Source organism: Periplaneta americana, chromosome 2 (assembly GCF_040183065.1).
Source record: "Periplaneta americana isolate PAMFEO1 chromosome 2, P.americana_PAMFEO1_priV1, whole genome shotgun sequence".
Taxonomy (NCBI): domain Eukaryota; kingdom Metazoa; phylum Arthropoda; class Insecta; order Blattodea; family Blattidae; genus Periplaneta; species Periplaneta americana.
The window spans coordinates 75078123-75100155 of record NC_091118.1 but is presented as its reverse complement, the minus strand read 5'-3'; the positions used below and the strand labels follow the sequence as shown (position 1 = coordinate 75100155).

Sequence of the window (22033 nt, the reverse complement as noted above, 5' to 3'; positions counted from 1 at the left end):
ATGTGCTTGATATTTTGTTAAGAATCTATTTTTTCTTAGTTCCTTAATTTTATTTTCAAATGATGCAAATCAGTGACTGATGCCCTTTCAAAATAAATAGGTTCAGATTATGGCATCACATTTTAACTGTTGCAGAATTGTACTTTTTATGTCATTTTATAAGGTTTTTACAGTAATTGTTTAAATATTAGAAATACAGTTATGTTTCAGCTTTTTGTAAAATAGTTTGTACTTGTTTTGGAAAATTTGTTTTCTTTCATTGTCATTATTCATAAAAATAACATTTGCAGAAAACTGTATCTTCTTGTCCTGCTTGATTACTTAACGTTTCGTGTTTCAATACTTACACGATCCACCGCTGAGTATTACGTTAACAGGTGATGCGTGTTGCAGCAATCAGAGTAGTATGGCGCATCTCTTTAAATGCTCACTAGCACTTCAAGAGTAGTTGTTAGTTTCAAGCTTGCATAATGCCGTGGTATTTCTATAACTTTATGGCATGGCGCCTCAAGAAATCTGCTACACTGATTTGCTAATTTAAAAACTTGCGTAGGCATCTAATAACACTAATATCGCATAATACTAACTTTATGATGTGGCACCTCAGGAATTATGCTGCACTGATTCGCTAATTTTAAAGCTCGCTCAGGTATAATGCTAGCAACTTGCTAGAACAGGGAAATTGTTACTTTTTGTGCATTCATGAATCTTGAGTCCAGTTACGTGTTGTAGATTCTATTTCAATTTCAACTGAAGAATGTGAATGAGCATTAGATACTGTAATGAACGATATCTGCACTAAGAAAAGGAATACTCTTCCAGTAAAAGAGTTCTTAGGCTTTTGTTCCTAAATAGTGTTGGGCCATCACTGTCAGCGTTTAATTTTTTGCCTTATATGCAATTGTGGCTGCGATCTGGAAGGAGGTCTGCATGACGAAGAAATAACTTTGAAAAAGAAGTGTAGTAAGAGTCCATACAGAGTCTAGTCTGACCAAGGAGATTTCAACAGTACTACTTAAAATTTGTTTCCAACTACAGCACTGAACCCTATATAACAAAGACACACACACTTTCATAAATGGAAGGGGAGGAGAGGGTAGCAGCATGGTAATGTGAACATTAAGAACTTTCGTAGGTAGTGGGGAGGTAGCAGCCAGTGTTCTTCACTACTGTGACGTTACGATTGCAAAGTGACCCCCAATTTTTTCACATGACATTTCGAGAAGAAAAATCTAGTGTTTACATTGCGACTAGGTATGTTGATAGATCGAATTATGCACAGTTTCATAGCAGTAAAATGTATTTTTTTTTTTCATTGTCTACTCCTTATAACTGCACAATATGTAACTTTCTGGTTGCTCCTTGTATTTTCTAAAATATCCATCACTCAAGATATTGCTATTTTTCTTCTCTCTCTCTCTCTTAAAATTCATTCTTTGCCCTTCTCTTCAGTATTTATGATAAAATTATAATTTATGTAAGAATATTAATTAATTTACACATTCGTTGAAGCTAAACTTTGAATCCATGAAATAAATACTAAGTAAGCTATAGTGCCTTATATCTGTTTATTGTGTTGACAGCATAGACTTCAACATCCTGTCAGAAACCGGCAATTATGACCACTGGAGCTATTCAGCAGAGTACACAGAGTTCCTGTCTTCCCTCCCATTCATCCACAACTTTGCAGATGCTCATTTCAACGTGAAACCCATGAAGGATGGCTCTTATGTCATCCAGTCAACACACAGTACCTGCTTCATCAGCCGACTTGCTTGCTGTGAGTATCCTACAAGGTTGACGAAGTGGCGGCTCGTGACCAAATTATTTGGCGGGGCACAACTTAAAACATTATTGGATTAATTGAATCCATAGGTTCTTTACTACACCAACATAGGCTTGCGATACTGAATAATTGCTGAAAATTTCAATAGCAAAATGTAAATATAAAGAATGCATTATACACGAACCTTTCTATTTATAGATGAATTCCATTCTTAGATCCTTAGCTCGAACAAATACTTCGATAACTCACTGGTTGAAGTTAGGAATCAAATGTAACCTTTTACTCTCAATTGAAAGCATTTGCTAATGCTGTCAGTCTTTCTTGGCGTGAACTCTGCTGTCAAAATCTAATTGTCTTCCAGTTAGTTCACTAACTATTCATATTGAAATGAACAAGTACACAAGCACACAACGAACACTAATGTAACTACCTTCATACTTAAAATAAAAAGGAAGAGAGGTATTAATAACACTCAAAATTTTATTATTGCCGCTATGAATACAAATGCGGGAACTGACAACACATATTTCGTAGAATTGTCAATGTTGCCAACACTCTTAATGGAAAAGTAGCCTACCATAATTTTGAATATAGCTAAACTTCTATATTAACAATGTTAAATGGTTTAATTTTAGTAGCTAAATTAATCGGAAAACATAGTTAAGCATTGCCTCTGATATGAAATATAGCAATTATAGTAACTAATCTAAAAAAGCTATATCTAACTACAGAATAGCTAAGATGGCAACTTAATTGGTTCTTTGGGCCATGGCAGTGTTACCATCATACTTCTATACGTAATGCCTTCCTCATGCATTCTACACATTGTTTTAAAACCATTTGCGCATGTGCACAGGATGACCACGCTAATGACTGAGTCCTGGCCGATGCTTCCCCTCTCATCTTCTCGACCCCGCATCCATCACCTCACACCACTCTTCTTGCACTTGAAACTCTTGAGTCATCTGTGCACATGTGCAAAGGATGGGCACTAGAACTACGGAGCCCGAACCAAAGGATTCCACAATTCCACTCACTCGCCGTAGCTGAAAGCATTCACATTTCACAGTAGGCCTATGTTTATGCCTGAATAGAAACTCTTAAATCATTAAGTTTTGAGCCGATAATTTTAAGCAAAAATTGCTTTTTTTTTTTTTTTTGTGGGAAAATAAAACGAATGGGAGGGCACGTGCCCATGTGCCTCTTAATGCTAGCCGCCACTGTTAGACAATTTATACCGTTTCATCTCGCCACAGCTGTAGGACAGTGAAACATAACTTTCCAAATAAGGTTGTGGATTCTGCTTTGCCTAAAATTCTTCAGCCTGGAACTCTGAATTCACAGCCCTACTTGCACTACTGTTCACTCTTTTAAAGCTGATATTTATTAAAAATGTAGCATGTTGATTTCACTTTCAGTATGTTATAATATACAGTCATACCTGATTTCAATTGCTTGTGAAAATTAATGGTTTAAGATATATATTTAAAATAAACGCCATACGATAGAAAAACTGATCAACTTTAAATTCCTTTTTGTAAGATGGAGCAGATGTCAAGCAGTGTCGAATCATGAGCATTGTTGTCAAGACGTGACATCAGCGATCAGAGTCCAGGTTGTAATCTGATATGCCGAGTTATTAGGTTGATGCATAAGTTCATAGGGTTTATGTTCGTCATCACAACACTGCATTATTAGGAGATTGTTTATTGTTTGTTATTTGGGGTATTGTGCTTGTAAATATGCCTCGAATTTAGTGAAGTTGAAGATTTGGACTAAAGAAGATTGAGTGTCAAGTGGAACAAAACGAACACTTCTGACATATTCTTCTGTTTGAGTTCAATAGAGGAGCAAAGGTGGCTATCATGTATGGGGAGAATGCCATCAGAGAAACTGCTGCAACAAAATGGTTCTGTCATTTCAACACACAATACCTGTATAAAGTTAGTGTCCATTCACAGAAGATGATGTTATACATATGTTGGGATAAAGAAGGCATCAATCAATCAATCAATCAATCAATCAATCTTCTTAATGTATCCAGCTGTTTGCTGACAACATAAAGTCCGTTATAGTCCACTGTAGTCTATTCAGTTTTTGTTTTTTGTGAGAAATGAGGGGTATTTTGATCGGTATTCATTATAGATGCCTGTTGCTAGTGGCCAGAGTTGGGGCTTAGTCAATATATACTACAGGGCTGTGTCTTCTGCAACTGGTACTGATGATTTTAATTTACTTCTTTTGTGGTTTATGGATGGACAGCATAGAAGAATGTGTTCCAGATTTTCATCATGATTATTACACCATAGACAAGTAGAAGTATCAGAAAGGTGAAATCAGTGTAGGTACAATTAATTGTGTGACAATGTGACCTGTTGTGGCTCTTGTTAAAAATATCTGAACATGTCTGGGCAAGTTTTTGTACATTTCCAGGTCATTTGGTTTCCTTTGTCAGAAGAGAGCCAATTGTTGATCCGTAGGTTTATAAAATGATACTTTACTGAAGCAAAAGCACTGGATAGAGATATCACTGGAAGAGGTCTTGGTTGCAAATATGTTGGCTGTTTTGCAATATTATCGACTTTCTCATATACCACAATGACTAGGTATCCATTGAAATGTTATTTCCTTTTGGAGTTTTTTTAGTTTACTTAGTTGTTTCTGAATTGGAATAATTCTATGTGCGTATAGGTTTGGTACATATTTAATTATATTAAATATAGCCCCCTTGGAGTCGGTAAGTATGCAAATAGATTTTTCTGAAATTTGAGTAACACGCTGAAGAGCAGCATCAATAGCTAGCAATTCAGTGTCAGAACTGGAGGAGGATGAACATGGTATGAAAGAACTTTCTTGATATTTTGGAATATAATACCCTGCTCCTGATGTCCCATTATTAGGATTTAGAGATCCATCTGTATAAATTTGAAGGTGATCCTTATATGTGCTGCAGAGTGGTTCCATGGCATCTAACTTAAGAGTGTATGGAGGATCATTTTTGGAATGATTTCCTGGAATTTGTATGCTATGTTCTGGAATCACCATTTCCATGGAGGAATTTCGTTCACAACTGGAGTTTTAGCAATGAGTGTCTGTGATATGGATTGGCATTTCTTCTTTGTTTATTTTATAGAAATTACACAGGATATCATCTGACAGTTTGAAGAACAGCTGAGATCTGGATGAGGCTTGCAATTTTAAATCTATTTTTACATTCTTTTGTAATACATAGTATCTGATTGGTTGAATATTACATTCAATTTCTAGGTCAACAGTTGATATGATTTTTGGTACTCCTACGCATAATCTTAAGGCTGAGTTTTGAAGAAGAAGAATTTTTTGTAGATGAGTTCTGGTGGTCCTCCCCATATTTCAATCCATAGATCAATTTTGATCGTATATAAGCATTATAAAACTGACGCATTGTGATATCTGATCCCCATTCCTTATTAGCTATGACCTTCAAGAGAATAAAGAAGGCATCATCTACTACAAATTGCTTCCTAGAAATGTAACCATAACTGCCAACAACTCATATGGCTTGCAGCTGCAATTGAAAAAAGAAACTATCGGGAAGACTGCATCAAGTGCTGCTGCAGCATGATAATGCAGACTCACACTCCGCTAACATGACGAAAGCAGCTACCCAGGAGCTTGGTTGGGAGGTAATTCCACATCCCCCAAGTTCTCCCAATCTTGCGCCCTCAGATTTCCACCTTTCCATTCACTATCCAACAATCTTCAAGGGAACTCCTTTCATAACGAAGATGCTTTACAAACTTGGCTTGACGACTTCTTTAACGTTGCTGTATATAAAAAGGCAAATAGTATGCCGAAAACCACTTTTTTCTCGGCAGTCATTTTCGATCTATTACAGTAAAAGGCTGTTGCCATTTACCTCAGCAAAACCTGTTTCCTGGCTAATGATCTGTAGATACTAAATATAAAATAATAAAATCTGTCCATTATGTTAGTAGATGTTGTACTTAGACAGGCAGATGGTATGCCGAAAACCACATTTCTTTACAGCATTACATTATTTTCCCTTTATATAATTTGTATAACTAGAAAACAGAAATCAGAAAGCAAACTCGTGTCTTTTTTTTTTTTACGGCATCACAATATTTTTCCTTTACACTTCGTATAATGAGAAAGTAGAAACGAAACTCGTGTTTTATTACAGTATCAAAATATTTTCTCTTTATTTATACTTCATATAATGAGAAAGTAGATATCTGGATGGGCCGAATTTCTTAGACCAGGTCCAATCTGAACCAGACCCAAACCCAACTCGAAACCCAAGATTAGCTTATATTATCACTTGAGCCTGACCCGAAACCGAAAACTGGCAGATATCACTTCAGTAGGAGCTTGAAAAAGATAGGATGATCAGACGTCCTCTTTTATCTGGGTCATGCCCTTCTTTTTAGGCCTTTGTCCGGGGTCCAGGCGGATTTAAAAAAAAATCAAGAAATATCCTCCTTTTCATAACTTGTATGCCTGATATTTTGAAATTATCTGATTTGGCGCCTTTTTCAAGTAACTTGCCTGTAGGTGGCAGCAGCATCCACGGAATATACTCTTTGCCAACGATCATGATAACTGTCTTTGCTCTATAGAGCTCACTGTTTTGCTCCCCCTAATTATGGTCGTTGCTCACAGGTAGCTAGCAAATCGAGAGATCGAGGTGCGAATGTAAATCTAAATAGATATTTTCTGTCCTCTTTAATAATTATAGTTCCCTTGACTTTCATATGTAGCTAACTGTAAAATGGTTATTATTGTTTTCATAATTATTTTGTAATAAAATAGATATGAACATACTTTTAAATATGATGTAAGCCTAAATCTGTACTGTAAATATTTTGTAATAAAATAGATATTGACGTAATTTGAAGTATAATATAGGCCTAAGCCTAAATCTAAATACATATTTTCTGTCCTCTTTTTTCGAACAATGTCCTCCTTTTTGAAGCTTTGTGTCCTCTTTTTTTATTGATGTGAATCTGGTCACCCTACAGAAAGAGTAATCTTCCAGTCTCGCAGTTAAAACAGAACAGATAATCAATGTTCTGTGTCTGTGACCTATGACAGAGAGAGATGACACAAATGCCATTACGAAATACAAAGTCGAACTAAACAATAACATGATACCAGTAGTCTGCTGTTCTGGATGGATGTCGGGTGGACATGTAATCGTGCATGCGTTAAAATCTTCATATTATTTTTTTTAATTAGCATATAATTCGCGGAAAAGAAATTATTTGCATTCTTTAAGGCCCAAGCCTGGCCCAAACCCAACAAGCATAAGTAAATTTCGTCCTGAGACTGCCCCATGGGCCAGGCTGTACATGAACCCATGGTCTTGATCCAAGCCCGTGCAGAGCCCTGTGAGAAAGTAGATGCCAAACTCGTGTGTTTTACATCACAATTGAGGTGCTCAGCTCACAAATGGCCCAATCCACAAAATTTGCATATTGAGTTTATTGCTTTAAAGAGCTCCTCATATTGTTCTCTTGAAAGTGTAAATAGACCTCATTATTATTCCCATTTTTTCCACGAGATTTCAGCACAATTTTCGTTTGTGTATCACATTTCGCACACTATTACAAAGAGGCAAAGTGAAAATATAATTTTGTGGGTTGGACCATTAGTGTGCTGAGTGCCTTAATTATATTTCGTATAATGAAAAAGTTGTAGGTTTGGAAGTAAACCCCAAAAAGACGAAATTTATGATTATGTCTCGTGATCAGAATATTCTACGAAATGGAAATATAAAAATTGGAGATTTATCCTTCGAAGAGGTGGAAAAATTCAAATATCTTGGAGCAACAGTAACAAATATAAATGACACTCGGGAGGAAATTAAACACAGAATAAAATATGGGAAATGCGCGTTATTATTCAGTTGAGAAGCTTTTGTCATCTAGTCTGCTGTCAAAAAATCTGAAAGTTAGAATTTATAAAACAGTTATATTATGGTTGTTCTGTATGGTTGTGAAACTTGGACTCTCACTCATAAGGACCTACTAACCAATGGCAGGTGTGGTCCTCCAAACAGTTTGGGGATTGTGTGTGGATGGTATAACTGCCATAATATAAAAATATGGTGCCTGTGTTAAAATAGATTTATTTTTACCACATCATTTTCCAGTATCTTTATGAGAAAGGAAAAACCAAACTTGCGCATTAAGTACTGTCTGGTATAATGGAATATTAGTTTGGTACTCTGGCTAGAATATACGACGATATTATTTAGTCTGTTCAATAGTCTTCCATTCTTGACACATGTAATTTCCACTCAGAAGTTACCTGCCTAGCCTTGAGACTAGGCTGAGTATCAATTGAAGACTTCATTTCACTGGCCTCTTCAAAGTCCAGCACGCATCGAAGATGCCAGCCAGGTGAAACCTTGGAATTGAAAGGGTTACATCAGCTTCTTGTCTATGCGGATGACATGAATATGTTAGGAGAAAATCCATAAATGATTAGGAAAAATACGGAAATTTTACTTGAAGCAAGTAAAGCGATAGGTTTGGAAGTAAACCCTGAAAAGACACAGTATATGATTATGTCTCGTGACCAGAATATTGTACGAAATGGAAATATAAAAATTGGAGATTTATCCTTCGAAGAGAAAATTCAAATATTTGGAGCAACAGTAACAAATATAAATGATACTCGGGAGGAAATTAAACACAGAATAAATATGGGAAATGTCTGTTATTATTCGGTTGAGAAGCTTTTGTCATCTAGTCTGCTGTCAAAAAATCTGAAAGTTAGAATTTATAAAACAGTTATATTACCGTTTGTTCTGTATGGTTGTGAAACTTGGGCTCTCACTTTGAGAGAGGAACAGAGATTAAGGGTGTTTGAGAATAAGTTTCTTAGGAAAATATTTGGAGCTAAGAGAGATGAAGTTACAGGAGAATGGAGAAAGTTACACAATGCAGAACTGCACGCATTGTATTCTTCACCTGACATAATTAGGAACATTAAATCCAGACGTTTGAAATGGCAGGGCATGTAGCATGAATGGACGAATCCAGAAATGCATATATAGTATTAGTTGGGAGGCTGGAGGGAAATATACCTTTTGGGAGGCCGAGATGTAGATGGGAGGATAATATTAAAATGGATTTGAGGTAGGTGGGATATGATGATAGAGAGTGGATTAATCTTGCACAGGATAGGGACCGATGGCAGGTTTATGTGAGGGTGCCAATGAACCTCCGGGTTCCTTAAAAGCCATTTGTAAGTAAGTAAGTAAGTAATAGTTTGTTTCCCCTTTCATCTTGTGCGAAAGATTAAGTTTTCAATTAATCATGTTGGGCCGGCTGAAACAATTTTCAGCTATATTAACTTTCTTGAATCTTGTCAAACATTGTTGTGGTCCATCGTACATTGGGTCTCAGCAATTATTTTGTAATTAATATGTCATAGTTTTCGACATTGTGAAAATTCAAAGAATTAATGTTTCGACAGTTGTGATATTGTATTTTCGCAGTTATTATGATTGTATTATGACAGTTGGACATTATTTCAATATTGTGGAAGCCATGATGTTTAATATTGTATTGATTCACCTCTGTCGTTCAATCACATGAATATTGAATAAATTTTATTTTAATTTAACATATGATTGTGTTCTAATTAGGCTCTTGGTTGGGTTAGTCCAGAAACTTCTTTTGAGTGCAGCTGACCCGCAATATTTACCCTTGGTTGCATATCGTAGTCTAAGTCAATGATTGCCAAACTTTTTGAATGTGTGGCCCATTTTTGGACGAGAATTTTGTTTACGACTCTCTACTATACTTGTACTTAAGCCCACTCGAAAAATACAAATCCCTGCAAAATCTAAGACGATAATATCGCTAAAAAGTAGTGGATATCACGAAACTTCTAATGTACCGGTACCTGCAAGATGAGAAACTGGAATATGCAAACCTATTTTCCGATTTCCTTTTGTTTCTTAGACTGACCTTGTTAGCCGATATGGTATATTTTTCAAACATTTAAACACTTTGAATAATAGTTTGCAAGGTCAAGATGTTAATATAATAGGCAGAGATAAAAATCGACGGATTTATAAGGAAACTTGAATTCTGGTCGACATAACTTGACAAAAAGAAATTTGATTTATTAAATAACTCGTGGAAAATTTAGCTATGTACCACATGCTATGATATATAATGCTTGTTTTTGCGGACATGCAGTTGAGTTTGCACACTTTTAATCAACAGATATATATTTTTTTTTTTAGAAGAAACTTGAAACAATTATGACAGTAACAGAAGGATACTGAATCCGTTTCTAAACAGTGGCATTCAACTGGCTGAAATTCCAGAGAATATTAAAGAAAATCTCATTAAAATATGTATCTATTGATGGAATGCTGAAACTATACTTTTTTCATAGAGGTAGACCAATTTTGCTTCAAAAGAATGCGAGAATACCTCGAGCTTTCAAAAGAAACTCTTAAATCTTAGATAGTATTTGCAACCTCGTATTTATAAAAGTTGTTTCCTTTCTGCAACACTACCACTAAAACAAAAGCGAGAACTCTACTTGAAATTCAAATATCATTTTTGTGTGTGTGTGTGTGTGTGTGTGTGTGTGTGTGCGTGCGTGCGTGCGTGCGTGCTTGCGTGCGCGCGCTCGTTTTTGTTATACAGAATTCAGATTATAGAAGCTACTTTCTGAAAACAGGCACATTTATCACATTTTTTACTTTATAACTTCCGGAACTTGTTTCTTTTATGTTCTTTGTTGTTTATATTTACGTTTCTAAATATAAAATAATGTATGTTACTAAGGCGTTTCTTGTTTTATTTTGTAAATCATCTCACGATCCCCCTCAGCTTTTTACTTGACCCCCACTTTGAAAACAAGCTAAGTGATGTTATAAGTGCACTATAAGACAAGGAGATTAGAAGCAAATTACATCAGTAATCTATGCACTGGATAGCACCAGCACCAACTATGTGCATCTTTGAACACAGCCTTTCGTGTGCAATTACTATAATCCTTTTCTTATCAGTCTTCATAATTGCATCATTTTATCATCTGTTACAGCATCTATAGTTTGTGACATGGTGTAAGTTTTGTTTTTGTAGTGTCATCTGAATCTGAATTTCGGTTTGAGCCAGTAGACAGCAACACCAGATGCACAGAGAATGTGACATATGAGTGTCCATATGTGTTTGGACCACTCTGCCACCGTGAAGTGATGCACCAGCGGCAGGCAATCATGTCAAACTTGAAGAAGCATTTTTCATCCCCTGTAATGCTGTCCAAGAGCATGTGATACTAGCTGTACCTCTTCCCACCATATGTCTTACAGAGGTGAGTTGTTTCAACAGTGGGCCTTCATTAAGCTAGTACCCATCCAAAGTCATCCTCCTGCTTGCCACCTACTCTGCACAAATATTGAAATAATATGTGAAACTTTTTTCTGAACATTAACAGCCCAATTTGCTCATTACTTTAATTATCATTACATTTAAATCACAACTTTTTTTTATCAATTACTTCACAGTTTCTGTTGCCACTGTGCCCAAGCTAACGATGCTTATGTTATAATTACCGTATTTACTCGCGTATGTCTTGCACCCTATTTTCTCAGTATGAAATTATAGGGAAAAAAATCCCTGTATATATATCTTGCATTAATTTTTTGGTAGACAGGCATACTGTAAGTATGATCATAATTTTAAGGTTCAAATTCCCGTGTGATGTGGCAAAGGGAAGAGGCAGTGAAAGCAGTGACAACTCTTGTCAACACTTCCCACCCGCTAGACTTCAAAATCTCTGTGTTAGTATGCCGGTATGGGCTGACAGAACAACGAACGTGATGCATGTAAGGGCGAAAGTAGCTCAGAGTTGGCAGCAGTAACAACAGAGACGATGAATAAGGTGAGAACACCACTCGCCATGTTGAATGTCAGCTTTATACAGTTATAAGAATAAATAAGCATAATGTGTCTTAAGTGCTTTATTTTCCAACAACATTTTTCACACACAAAAATCTCCGCATAAAATATGCACCCAAATTTCCCCCTCTCTATATTTTCGGTAAAAAAGTGCGAGTTATACTCGAGTAAATACGATATTAAATCAACTCTGAATTTGAGCTTAAACTAAAGTAAACAGCTTTTGATGTAAATAAATGCTTGTGTTTCAGTTAATTGTGATTGCTTGATAGCTGAAGCTCAACTGCCACTTGTTAGATGTGTGCAACTAATAATTCCACTAAAATAAGGTACAGACGTGTGCAAATTATTAGACTCAAACGATAATATATATGCTTCAAGTAACATTTATTCTACAAAACTCATTTATTACACACTGTTTGCAACAATTATTATTTAATATGAAACCCTTTGTTCTTTATCATCAATTTTATGCAGTTTGGAATGCTGTTCATGAGATTTTCACATTGTTCTTTTATGTTTTCATCCCTGTGCCATATTTGGATAAGTGCTTTTATGAGGTCCACCTTGGTGGTAATCGTTGGTTTTTTTTTTTTAGTTTTCTCTTTACGATAGACCAAAGATTTTCAATTGGATTTGCGTCTGGGCTGTTACCTGGCCAGGGAAGGACGTCTACATTATTTTCAGCCAGAAAATTAGTTACTTTTCTGGCTTTGTGACAGAGTGCTCCATCCTGCATGAAGACACATTCACCATCAGGGAACCAGTACCTCATTTGTGGAAAAATTCGGGTTTCTAGGACTGTTTTGTACTGATCTTAATCTTGCCGCATAGAGTCCTACAGAATTATTTTGTGGCCAGTAATTCATGATAATTATGAAAATATAAAAAATGTGGTACTGAGTCTAATAATTTGCACACGTTTGTACAATTATTATGATTTTTAATAATTTCCGCAATATACGAGGGTCATTTCATAAGTCATGGCAACCATGTTATGTCTTCGGGACATCTGGCAACATGGTTACTCCAGTATATACATTTGAAAACTTCGTTACACTTTACAGAATGTCACCCCCAAATGAAGTCTGTGTGCATTGGTGACTATTTAACACCACACACAGATTTAATGTGCTGACGGCCATGCTCCAAGATGGATGTAACTAAAGTTGAACAATGGTCATATGTAAAAATTCCAGTTCTTCATAGCAGAAATACTCGTCAGTGTCATGCAGAACTATGAGAAGCATTGGGTGATAGTGTGTTGCTATATCGAAGTGTTGCATGTTGGGTAGAGCCCTTTAAATGTGGACTCATAGCAGCGTTGACCTGCAGCACAGTGGATGTCTCGTGTCTGCTCACACAGTTGTGCAAGTGGCCATTATCGAACAGGCTTAACAGAAGACAGGCATTGGATTGTTGAGGAATTGTCCTCACATATGGGTATTTCTGTGCCGACAGTGTTTCGTATTTTATGACAGGACTTGCAGATACACAAGCTGTGTGCAAAGTGGGTGCCACATCAGTTGCAGAAGTGGACTCTATATGAGGCATACCGTACACATCTGGAGTGGTTTCCTCGCAAAGGAAATGACATGTTAAGTCGAATTATTGCAATTAACAAAACCTGGGCACAAGCATACGAACCTGACCTAAAGTGTCAGTGAAGTGAATGGCGTCATCCTGCTTCACCACAAAGACACAAGTTTCGGAAAATCCATTACCTACAAAGGTCATGATCATTTTGGCTTATGCCAGCAAAGGTGTTCTGGAGTGTCATCCTGTTCGTGGGGGCCACACTGTCAATGCCCAGTACTACAGATCATTTCTGCATTATACAATTTGGAACACTACTAGACAACATCATAATCCCCCATAATCACACTATAGCCAACACTGCAGCTCGTTTCACGGACCTTTTACAGTGGTGGGTGTGGGATATCTTAGAATATTCTACCTATTCATCCGATATCAATCCATGTGACATTGCTCTCATAGTATTACCGCAGTCTAGTATATACAGTTACGAAGCTACGAAGCTTGAGTTTATGAGGGTACTAAAAACAATAGACTATTTTGCTTTGTCTGTGATGAGGCGATAGTAGCGATCCTAGTGGTTAGCAACTATGTATGGATGCATTTTTACTATGTATTAAGCTTCGTGACTGTATGTACTAGACTGTGGTATTACTGAAGAAGGTGCTGCGTGAGAAGCACTTTGCAAAGAAGGAGGGTATCTTAACAGCATATCGACGATGGGGGTACACATTGATGAATCACACACAGCTGATGGTATTCAGTGTCTTCTCCATTGTTGGCAAAGATGTGTGGAAGCCTTGGGGGACTATTTAGAAGGGTGATAGCTATGTGTAATGTACTTTGTTTACTTTAGTGTATAATAACGATTTCTATTTATGTATCTTGAATTGCCTCCTGTGCATTGGCTCCTGTGCCTAGGCCCCATTTAGTGGTAGCATTGTGATGCACATTCCAGCAGTCCTCAAACACATATAGTGGATTTCCATTGCTGCAACTTTATCGACTTATCTTATAACACAGTTGCCATGACTTACGAAATGACCCTCGTATAATCAGTGATTTTGAAATTAGTAAGAACCTATATTAAAAATGGAAGTTGAAGACATGTTGTACAGTATGCAGGAAGATCTTTGTATGACATGTATGACGAACTTGGATTTATTCGCACAAAACTTGAAAGTAAAAACTGCGGAAAATCTACATTTTTGGCTCGAGAATTAAAAACACAGTAACAGCTCTTCAGGCACGTAGTAGGATATGTAATTTATTAATTTATTTCCATGAAAATACTTATGCCATATAAAAACTCGTGTAAAATATTAGTTTTTCTACGCGATGTAAATTACATACAATTTTCATACAATTGTACCAGTTTTTTTAGTTAATTTACGTGGCCAACCCTGGAGACAGGCCTTGTGGAAAACCCTGAGACACACTGAGAATGCAGTTAGATTATGGCTGGGCATCGGGAGTGGATCCAGACTCTAAACGGGGATGCATAATATTCATCCGTCACTGAATCAACGCTGCGCGTTGTTCTGTGGGAAAGAAAGGGGATGAAGAGAAATCATATGGCTCCCCGTGAGAGAGTAGAATCCGCTCTTGCTGCCCAGTCCTGAGTTAGATGGACCATGTGAAAAACCACCAAGCACGAAATTTATCTTACACTAATGTTTCTCTGCTGCCACGTATGATGCCATAGTTTAAGAGAAACCTTTCATGTCAAAACATTACAATTTTTCTCTCCTTGTAGGTCGAATATAGACATTTCACATAAAAAAATTTAACATTACCAATAATAGCTCAAAGCACTTCGATAAATTAAATCTCGAAATAAACATTGCCTAAGTAACTGAAATAAAACAATTTGAAACAAGTAGTGTAATAATAAATCTCAGTTGCTTTTTAATTAAGTTGTACTTTTATTTTTATGTAAGTCTTATTTTGACCAAGTTTCTGCAATTTTAAAAAATGTTCTGACTTTTGAATAGTTTGTGGACAGGAAGAATAAAAAAATAAATAAAACTTTTGAGTACACAAAACTAACACAGTACCACTAACAGTGTAAAACCTACGTTAGTTTTATGGTAGGTAAAAGAAGAAATTTGTCAAATGTGAGCCATTTGAAATCCCTCAACCAGTTTTTATTAGCTGTAACAGTTCAATAATGTTTTAAATCTCTTACTTGGCATGTGTGAATTATTTTAATATCTGTAACACCATTTTCTTCCAGATTGTTGGTCACATAACACAATCAGTGGCAGCTTCAGGATGAGAATCTGCAGATACGTGTGATGTTGACTAGCAGACATACCTGCCTGTGAGCAAGAGAGCTTCAGGGGCAAGAAAAAAATAGTTGCTGTAATGAATGAAGTACATTACTGGTACTGAATTACAGTAATTACATAATAATTATGTGCCTGTGTCTCAAATTGAACTAATTCATGTTGAGATATTAAAATATAGTTTACCAGATGAGTGCTACTTCTGAACGTGCATATATGTGCCATTTATTATTTTTATAACATATTTTCATAATGTTGCATTTATATAAAATTTGTGTACATGATTTCATTAAGTTGTTCCTATTACTTATTATTTTAGCATTAATTAATAATAATAACGGAAGCGCACACAATGTGCAGGATAATATATTATTTTAGCTTTCGATGCTGCAGAACTTGGTCAGTGAAACTAATCGGTTTTTACATTCCATCACATGGTATCTTCCACATAGTTCGTCACAAAGTAAACACATGCTATACTAAAGTTATTTCTATTCTCAGATTATCAGGGTTGATCAGAATGTTTTTCGACTGAGAGGAAGATGAGCCTGATGTTACAACTATGATTCCTTCGGTTAGTTTGTAGTAGAGTAAAATCTGCTGCTTTATTTTGTGTTTAGATCAAGGTAATAGTATAAGATATTATTATGGTATATTCTTCTAAGTAACATAGAGAGCCTAGTACTTTTGTGAGATAGAAAATATTCGAAATAACATTAAATTCTGCTTCAGACTTAGAAAAACTGCCTTAATAACTTCAGAAATGTCAAAGAAGGATTATATACAGTAGTATCATCAAGAAAATGTATTGCATAAGCATTTCAAGAGATGTTGATTGCTTTACCACGACAGTACTGCTACCCTATTTCCAAATCTTAAAGTGGCACTGAAAGAAAAGAGATTGAATACTCATTGTTTAGTTAAAAAAAAATTGCAGGAAACGTATCATTAAATTTTGATAAGTGAGCTTCAAGCAGTACTTTGTGGAAGTATGCAATTACTAGGAAGATGGCATTGTTCTGTAAGGAGACTACTTTGAAGGATATAATATGTGGAAGTTACTGATATGAAGAATAAGATTAAATTCACAGACATTTTGGTCAATCCTCACATGTTGCATTTTTTTTTTACATCCATTTCCCTTTCTCTGTTTTGTCTTTATATATTCCATTTCTCCTGACCTATGTGTGTGGTAGGAACAGTCATTTTTAATCATTGACTTTCACTATCTGTTCATAGAAGAGAGTCTGTATCATAATACCACAGTTTAGTATATACAGTTGCGAAGCTTGGGATGATTTTTTGCATTTCTCGCGATAGTTGCTAGCCCCTTGCAGCGCTGTGAGTACTAGGAACACTAGACTGTGTCACTACCATCGTGATTTAATATAGGCAGACCATGTGACTCGCTTAACCCGATCACGGAGGGTGGTGTTAGTTGCAATGCATAAAGAGTAACATATATTTCTCTAAAATGTAGTGTAATTGCATTAATAAATTTAAAACAATGATTATGAGACACTTCAGACATAATTCACTTGCGAGTTAAGGTGTAATATTATTTTTGATGTGAAAATTACGTTGTTTGTATGTGTAATACCTGACTTTATTTGGATTAAATATTGCACGATTCAATAATTTTCAGTTGCACCGCATGGATATTTTGATATGTTGAAATTATAGGTTCTGTTTACTGTACCAATACTTCAATATTCTCATTTATACATTATAATTAAGCATAAAGTTACGTGTGATAACTTGTAAATGCAGTTTGTCTCTATTTCAGTTGTATTTATTCGTTTCTTACAGTATTCCAATCTGAAGTCTGATTAATGTACTATGTTAGTAGGCTAAACTAGCGCAGAGGTAGTTCCTTTATACTCATACTCCTAACAGATCTGTGACAGGTTAGGTTTGGTTAGTTTTGGCTTTTATTATGTCTTGCTTATATGATCACCTGCACCTCCACAAAAATCTCTTATAAGTTGAACGATTTTCACTTTGGAAATTGCAGGAACTACCTCAGCGCTAGTTCCACCGCTTTATGAGTGCTGCCTTATTGGCTTTCAAACACTTGATTATATTGAAATGCGGTAACCTCACAGCGCTATTACTAGAGCAACTAGATTTACAAAGTCTCCAATGCCCTGCCATTACATATGTAGGCCTATGTTATGTAATATGGAAATTATAGGTTATTATTTATATTTCTATATTCGCAATTAAGCATAATGTCATGTATGATACGCCACACATTCAATTTGTCTGTATTTTAATACTACAATCGAGTATGTATTGAATCATTGTATTTATCTATTTCCTAAGAGACGAAATAACACAATCGTATGGACACTAATTTCATAGGATTGGTATGGTAAATTTTCTATCTACAATTAAGGAAGATAGATGTGCTAAATTAAAATCACAATATAAATTCTTTTTTATTAAACCTCAAAATAGCTTCCATTCTAAACTTAAAATGTTGATGCGAATAGATTATGTTAACATGTAAAAGTCTTTTCACATTAAAATAACACAGTTTGTAATTATTTCTGCAACAAATTATGCAATAAGAAGTAGATGGAACTTATGGACACATTACACTAAATAAAACTTAGCAATGATACGCAATAAAGTTATAATATAATATTTCACTGAGCTCCATACACTGAAATAGAAAACCAGAACATACATTATCGTCTGCTTGGGAAAGGATGTGCTGAGGCGATAGTAGCGATCCTGGTGGTCAGCAACTATCTGTGTATGCATATTTATTAAGTATTGAGCTTCGCAACTGTATATACTAAACAGTGGTATTCAGTCTATGGTACACATACCCCCAGGGGTAGTCAAAATTGTCTCAAGAAGTACGCATTCCACTGACTGTACGAGGCGCGTCCAGAAAGTAAGTTTCCCTCACAGCTTACAGATAGCAGACCATACATTGCAAGAGGCTAGTGCACATGCATGACAGAGTAATGACGTGGCAATGGTATGCTCCAGGTGAAACTGCCTGATTCCTCACAGGAGCACCAGTATAGCAGATGAAGATGGCAGCTTTAATTCCTTCCCCCTCCGAGCGCATGGGATCAGCATTGACATTTCTGAGCAGTACCACGATCATGGTGAGCCGTGTATCACGTCTCGACTGTGTTAGCAGCCTACTTGAGCACGTCTTCATTTCGCCTTGATGCCACCTTGCAGTCAGCGCCCTCTTTTCCGTGCATTTCCTTTCATTTTTCCTGTCTTGTCGCGTCATAGGTTGTGCTGGAGAGGGGGAAGAAAGATAGTTTTCCTAATAGCAGCTCGGAGATCGTCAACTCACTCGGGGAACTTGTTTCCTGGCATCAACATCGAAGTTTTAGGAGCCTCTTTTTGGAGTTGAATATCAATACTCACTTGGGAAACTTGTTTCGTCGTGACAACATTGAATTGTTAGTAGATATCGCCTGCTGCTTGGGCATTGGAACATTTAGGAGAGTCATGTCGTGATTGTATGAATTTAGTAAAGTTCCATTGTGGCGGTGATTTATGCAGGCAAGATTGTTCCTTTGTATTTGTTATTCATTAGCCTTGTTCAGTTTTGTTAATTTAGAAGTGGCTTACAATAGCGTTTTAACCATTGAGCAATGTTCGATTAGACGTTTGTGTTGCATAGCGAGTTACTTCCGCGTATATTAATGAGATTAGTTTATGGTTGAATTGTACTCGTGTAACATTCTGGAAGGTATTTTTGGGGCGAATTGTAGCTCGCCATATTTGTGGTATTATATGGAGGTTGTCTTATGGGATTTTGCGAATGGATTTCGCGAGTAACGCTACGCATTTGCGTGTATGAGGATACGCGAGTTTTAAAGTTAGTTAATGTCGGATTGTGTGGGCTATACATCCGAGTTTATTGCACGTCGTGTTCTAATATTTGATGAATCTTTTGGGAACTTTGGGCTTGATCAGAGTAATTGCTATCGTATTACATCTACCAACTTCAGTAACATTAAATCGGTCTTCTTGCCCAGTTTATTTCCGTGATAGTGTTTCTCTTCCCTCTTTCTCTGCGTTATTCATTATTAGTGTGCTGGTATGTTGTGCGAATGTGTGTTTGATGTTTGATTTTTATATTCTAATTCATTATATATGTAATTTATTGTCATATAATAGTGGGGTTTATATTCTATCTCCGTTTGAATTCTGTATCAAGCTAATTCTGTATTGGCGTCCCGAATATTGCCTTCTGTAATAGGGATTTGTGTGCAGTCAAGTTGGAACTTGAATGGAATATTTCTTATGACATTTATGTAGCGATACAGTTAAATTGATTTAAATATTTGTATGGGAATGATGCCAATTTTGATTGTATCACATACTAGAGATAGCACGCGGGATAGAATTCAATTATTTGTAATACTCAAATTTGTTACACATATCTTTATTGGTATTTTCAGATTTCTTTGTAATCATTTGTTTTTTTTTTTTATTTGAACTTCATTATTGTTTCTGATACTTTATTTTCTCATTTGTATTGTGTCTAAGGATTTCATTCAGTCAATTATATCATTTGTTACTGAACATACGCATTCATTATTGTAATTAATCGATTGCCCTATGCACTTAGCTTCCACTGCGCCCACCGACCAACTCAGTCACCTTTACGACCTGACAAGTGGCAACATAAATGGTGGTATTAGGTGGTAACCAGTTGGTTGGTTTCAATGTCGAGGAATGTCTGGACTGGATCATGACAAGCGATGAAACGTGGGTTGCACACTTTACCATAAAAACCAAACAGTAGTCTATGCATTGGCGTCACAGTGGATCTCCAACCAGGACCAAATTTAAGCAGACTTTGTCGATGCAGAAAGTGTTGTGCATGGTCTTCTGGGACAGAGAGGGCATTCTGCTCATAGAATTACTGCTGGCCAGAGGTGAGATGGTGAAAGCTGAACGTTACTGTGCAACACTGCAGAATTTGTGAAGGGTCATTCAGAACAAGTGGCGTGAGATGCTCAGTGCAGGTGTTGTCATCTTGCATGATAACACTCGGCTCAACAGTTCTTCTGCAGCAGTTTCACTGGGAGGTGTTTGATCATCCACCCTATAGCCCGAATTTTGCCTCCAGCGATTTTCATCTTTTCTTGCATATCAAATTCCTGTCCTGTCAGGATCTCCACGTATCACTGTGATGCAGAGTTGCAGGCGGCTGTTACAGACTGGTTCCTATCCCAGGCAGTAGACTTCTACAACACAGGGTTACAAAAGTTGATCCCATTGTATGACAAATGTCTCAATTCTGGTGGTGATTGTGTGGAAAAATAGCGCAACCCTTGTTGTATCTACTACAATAAAGTTTTTCTATGGAATTGTGTTTTCTTTCTGTTGACAACCTAGGGAAACTTAATTTCTGGACGCTCCTCATGTATGTAAAAATGCTAATATTTATTTTATTCTACTTGATAATATTGCAGTTTACATATATTCTTTTAAAATATCAACTCTTGTTTGTACCTTGCTTCAATAATATTTTACATGATTCATTACTATTATTATTACATCAGTAACTACTGGTACATTTAGCATGTCTGATTAGTGTAATATGTTACTAGTCAGTGTTGTATGCAATGGAGGGAGAAAGGAACTGGCCACCCTACCCCATTATCTCATGGCTTAATTGTCGCATGATTGATGCCTTCTTGGTGTCACTTATGAGATTCAAAGCTATCTTCGGACAGTTGACTAAACAACAATCCAATCCCAAGCCAGTCCAATATCATATAACTGAACTATCCTGTCACCAGGCCCAGAATTGAACTGCATGTCACAATATTAGGAGATATGTGACAGTCAATAGGTCACAAAGTCAAGCACACCAACGAAGGGGACCTTCACTATAGCTACTTTTGTCAACAAGTGAGTATACATTACTTGAAATACGTATTGAATATTTATTCATTTTACGAATGCACACTGGAGCATTTTCGCGATTTCTTAGAAATGTAATTTTTTTTAATGGTTCTTTCTTATATTAAGATAAAGAGGAAGGATGTGGGTACCCATTGTTGCTTAACTTATCCATTGACTTCGAAATCTGAGTCAGAATTTCTGTTTAAAAGTTTACTTTGAGCTCTGCAGTTGTTCGTATTGCGTGATGGTGAGTGGAAGGTCTTTGAATGTTTATAAATGGTGATTATTGAGGCGAATGCTTGCAGCATGGATTCAATTTCTGGAGGTATGTACGAGGGACATTCCATATTGATTTACACTTTCAAATTTCCCACCATCCATGGTCTGCCATTTGGCTTGTCATTACAGTTGCAAGCATGTAGTACATTGGTCTGCCCACAGGTGGTAGCACAATACAGAGGGGAATAATTAGTGCAAACTACAGCGCATTTCCTCACTGCTGTCATTACGTGAGTGGACAGCATGGAGAGTGATCATCAAAGAAAGTGCTGGACGACGTGGTTTCTGTGGAAAAAGAGTGTAAACACTACAGA

At 36.4% G+C, this 22033-nt stretch overlaps 1 protein-coding gene across 8 annotated transcripts in view; it reads left to right on the top strand.

Annotated features, from left to right (window-relative positions):
* LOC138694341 (uncharacterized) overlaps positions 1–16652 on the top strand; it is an 85266-nt gene extending 68614 nt beyond the window's left edge. For all 8 annotated transcript variants that reach the window (XM_069817967.1, XM_069817962.1, XM_069817963.1 and 5 more), the window contains 3 exons: positions 1584–1780; positions 10903–11131; positions 15491–16652. In XM_069817967.1, coding sequence (XP_069674068.1) covers positions 1584–1780; positions 10903–11093 — 388 coding nt within the window. In that variant the 3' untranslated portion in view covers positions 11094–11131; positions 15491–16652. The remainder of the gene's footprint in view (positions 1–1583; positions 1781–10902; positions 11132–15490) is intronic.
* Positions 16653–22033: the final 5381 nt, after the last annotated feature.